Below are 4053 nucleotides of genomic sequence, written 5' to 3'. Positions count from 1 at the left end.
ATCCAATCTTTGCATTTTGTATATGCAACGTTAATTTCTTCACTGGAGAAGGCCGCCCTGACAGATTGTAGGGCAGACTCGACTTTTGAACAGTTCGATTGGAATTGTATAAAGTAAAGACAATTGTTCGCGAGTACGGAACTTGGGTGTGGGCAGGGGTATCGTTAGGTGCCAGGGTCACTGGCGCGATGGTTGGAGGTTGGTCGGATGACATTTTTGCGGTAAAGGGAGAGCCAAGCACTAACACATACACATACCCATTTCTCAGGGCCAACAGGCCTCGAGAAGTTGTGACTTGACAGATTTCGAAGGCGCTGATTGGAGCAGAATGTAGATTAAAATATCTGCAATTACACAACACTATCCGACTTACACGCTGGGTATTACGTAGAGACACTATTAACGCATTCCTTCTATGAGAGGTATAATCACTAAGGGCGAAAAAACCTTTTTCGGCAAAAAAAAAAAAAAAAAAAACGCGAGAGAGACCTCCAACACGTCTGCCCCAGACACACTGAGAGAAAAACTTGCGTGTAGTTTGCCGAACTTATGATTGCCTTGAAAAATTCGTAATATACCCATGGAATTTGTTTGTCACTGATTACTTTAACCAACATTAACTTGCCAAAGGGTTCGATCCAATGGTTATGTATTGGTCATACCAAGGCAATAGATTTTGAATGTCTAAATATAAGAAAACCCAATAAGAGAAACTACTAAAAAAATCATTTTATAAAAAAAAACTGCATAAAATAGGAGATAAATTTGTCCCATAGGCCTTATGTTCCATTATTTAGAGGGAAATTTTGTCATTTTAAAGCGATTCTGGGTAAAAAAAAAATTTGTATTCAGAGATGCAATCGGTTTCACTACAACCAGATAGGCTCACCACTGGCAGCCTTGAAATGGAACTGGAGATGAAGAGAGCCCTTCCTTCCATGGTAAAGTTCGAACCCACGAACGCTGCGTTAATGTGGCTGTCGAAACATGAAGAAGAAGGGTTGTGAGTATTAGACCAAAATATATATATATATATATATATATATATATATATATATATATATATATATATATATATATATATGGATATATGGAGAGAGAGAGAGAGGGAAGGAGACAGAGACAGAGAAAGATTTCCTTTTTTGAATTTGACTTTTCAGCAGAGATTAAGATTAAGCTATCTCTTTCCTGCGTCAGGTTAAATTACGATACTCGCTGTTTAGGAGGGGAAAGATTTTTCTGGCCAGTGTTCCTAGACCTTGATTAAAAATCTATCACAGCAATGATTAAGGTTAGAAAAACAAAAGAATAATATGAGATACCGAAGATAAAATATTATACATAAATGCTCTAATGAATATAATGTGGCAAGTAATAATGTTATAATTGATGTCTCCCATGGCAATGCGATTATTTAGCAGAAGCCCAACATCAAAGCAACAAACAAATATATTCATTACCTATTTATCAGAAATATTTTGAGATACGATGTAATAAATGGAAGACGAGAGTTGCCACTGCGATTTCGCTAGAGAATTTTACGAAAATGAAGCAGTACAAAATTGACTAAAATTACTGGCTAAAAATGTTGAAGTAGGTCGTCTCTTTTCACAAGATTTTTTGAAAAAAACTGAAATAACTGATCTGACATACATGAAAGTGTAACTACATCTTCCTGTTTCCACAATCTAATGAGCCTCAAAGGATCTTAAATATTATTTGCTCTCCAATCTTAATGAAGATACAAGATACGCTTTTGTCAGTGATCTGGTTGAATGTACTCATTTATTATAGAGAGAGAGAGAGAGAGAGAGAGAGAGAGAAGGGCTTTCTGATGTTAAAAGTTTATAAGTAATATGCAGAAGAAACTGTAAAACGCTGGTGGGATGACAGATGCCCATACACAGTCAAGTATACTGTAAATGCAGCGAAGTGCGCCTCATCAACAACGTATAGGAAAACGCTTTGAAGAGTGAAAAAGTTGTTGAAAATTGTTGAAGAATCTTCATAACCTTTATTCACATGTATTAAGTGTAAATACTCACACATAAGCGCACATTTATTATTTTTTTTACGTCAAAGCTGTAAACCTTTTATAGCTAAACAAGTTAATCGATTTTAAAGGAAATTAATGAAAAAATCAAGACCTGATAGCATATTCATATCATTTCTCTGTAGTTTGGTTTGCCATTCAAGCGTTTAGAAAAATGTACTTTGTAAACAAAAAACAAAAAACAGAACTACGATCTTAACTGACAAGGTTCTTTAGTTAGCATTTTGTCCTAAAAAGTACAAGATTGTTTTGCCTAAAAAGTACAAGATTGTTTTGCCTAAAAAGTACAAGATTGTTTTGCCTAAAAAGTACAAGATTGTTTTGCCTAAAAAGTACAAGATTGTTTTGCGTGAGATTTGAGCGTCTTTGTGATTCACTTCGAACATTCGCCTCTGGTTTCCGGCGTCCATTATTGATGACGTCAACAAAAGCATATCTTAAAGTCTGTGAAAACCAGTGTTCGGAACTTCTTGGTGATGGAGGTTTAGTCTACAGAAATTGTGAGGTTTGAAGTGTGCTTGTTTTGTGGCTTGGATTTTAAGTTCTTTAGTTCTGGCATGGCTGGTTTTGAGCTAAGGTTGCTGTGTAATCTAGGTATTCACCCTGGGGAAAGGATGGTTAAATCAGTATCTTGGAAGTGGTAGCATTGTGATTTTACTAATTCAGTATTCTAAACGTTAAATTGACTGGATTTTAGTCGATACGTTCCCTTGAATTTTTAGCGGATGGTATTCGCTTAGTGTCCAAATGGCATCGTCTAGTTAAAGATATGGAATGACTGAATTAGGTTTTTAAATAAATACCATTTATTAGGTTAGTCTTTTAAATGTAACGTTTTATTGTTTTAGATAGATTTACTCGGAAGCAATAAGAGCATTACTTACTTCGAATCTTCAAATATAAATTTCTTTCAGGTTTGATTCCTCATATTTGCCGGTGACGAGATTGCCTGGCCCTGCACCAAAAGTCTATTTGGAAAGTGCCATTCTTTTCGGGCTGCGTAAGTGTTGACTTGCTTCGGCGTTTTGACTTTTATTCAAAGCAGTCTCTACCCCTCTAAGTCGGCTAATTCTAAAATTGTAACTAACAGCATTAAACTCTGCCTTTTAATTCATTAGGAACTATATGGCTGGCTTATGGGAGCCTGCACATTAGAGCCATCTGTTTGCCAATCCAAGGAACGTTGCAGAATTTAGGAACTGTTCTCTTTAAAATTAGGATGTATTGACCATAGTTAAATAATTATAGATGTTTAATCTTGTCATCGATGCTGAAACTTTTACTACTAATCAGAGGTTTTGGCAAAGTATCCTGAGTACTAGGGTTTATTAATATCGGTAGAAACAATGAAATGGATCTTGGTTGGATGCAATAAACTGGTTGGTATTTATCTCGTGCTTAGCATCGGTAATATGTTATTCTCCAGTTAGTCCGATAACGAGCTATTGTTTTCGTACACAGGCTGACCGTTAGTTTTTTTTTTTTTTTTTTTTTTTTTTCAAAGTGAAATTCAACCTTGATTTAACCCCGCCAATATTTTCTTCTCGCTTTTTACTGCAATTAGGCGAGAAAGTTTCATTTGACCATGTGCACTTATGAACCAGTTCTTAATGCACGTTCAGAATTAAATTTTCCTTTCCGCCCTTCTCTAAATACATCTCGAAAACTTTTAAACATTGCCTCTCGTTTGCTTTATCATTGTTACTGTGCATTCCGATGCATTCTTCCTGAAACATTTTTTTTTTCATTTTGGCAGCAACCTCCACAGAAGGCAAATTTGAAGCTGATACTTCACTGGTTTAAAGATGAGTACGACAACTACTTTCGTCGGTATTAGTGATAACCAACGCATCAGCAGCAGGGTTCTGAAGCCGCCTGGTGGTGGCTCTTCGATCTCCTTTGATGATGATTTTGAATCGAGAAACACAGGAAGCAAGTCTACCCAAGTTCAAGCAGCTCCTCAGAAAAATGAAGAGCAACAGTCTCCAAATGCTGAAATT

General features: G+C 36.2%; 1 protein-coding gene across 6 annotated transcripts in view; it reads left to right on the top strand.

The window, feature by feature from the left end:
- The first annotated feature begins 1740 nt into the window (after positions 1–1740).
- The window catches only part of LOC136835306 (jupiter microtubule associated homolog 1-like), a 3500-nt gene continuing 1187 nt past the window's right edge, over positions 1741–4053 (top strand). The window contains exons 1-3 of one of the 6 annotated variants that reach the window (XM_067098624.1): positions 1741–2558; positions 2968–3053; positions 3810–4053. The exon at positions 3810–4053 is cut by the window's right edge and continues 1187 nt beyond it. In XM_067098624.1, coding sequence (XP_066954725.1) covers positions 3859–4053 — 195 coding nt within the window. In that variant the 5' untranslated portion in view covers positions 1741–2558; positions 2968–3053; positions 3810–3858. Of the gene's footprint in view, positions 2867–2967; positions 3054–3809 lie in introns of all 6 variants that reach the window. The other 5 variants (XM_067098623.1, XM_067098625.1, XM_067098626.1 and 2 more) reach the window with 5 other exon arrangements.

Source organism: Macrobrachium rosenbergii, chromosome 55 (assembly GCF_040412425.1).
Source record: "Macrobrachium rosenbergii isolate ZJJX-2024 chromosome 55, ASM4041242v1, whole genome shotgun sequence".
Taxonomy (NCBI): Eukaryota; Metazoa; Arthropoda; class Malacostraca; order Decapoda; family Palaemonidae; genus Macrobrachium; species Macrobrachium rosenbergii.
The sequence above is the reverse complement of the archived record's forward strand: the minus strand, read 5'-3'. Positions and strand labels throughout refer to the sequence as shown.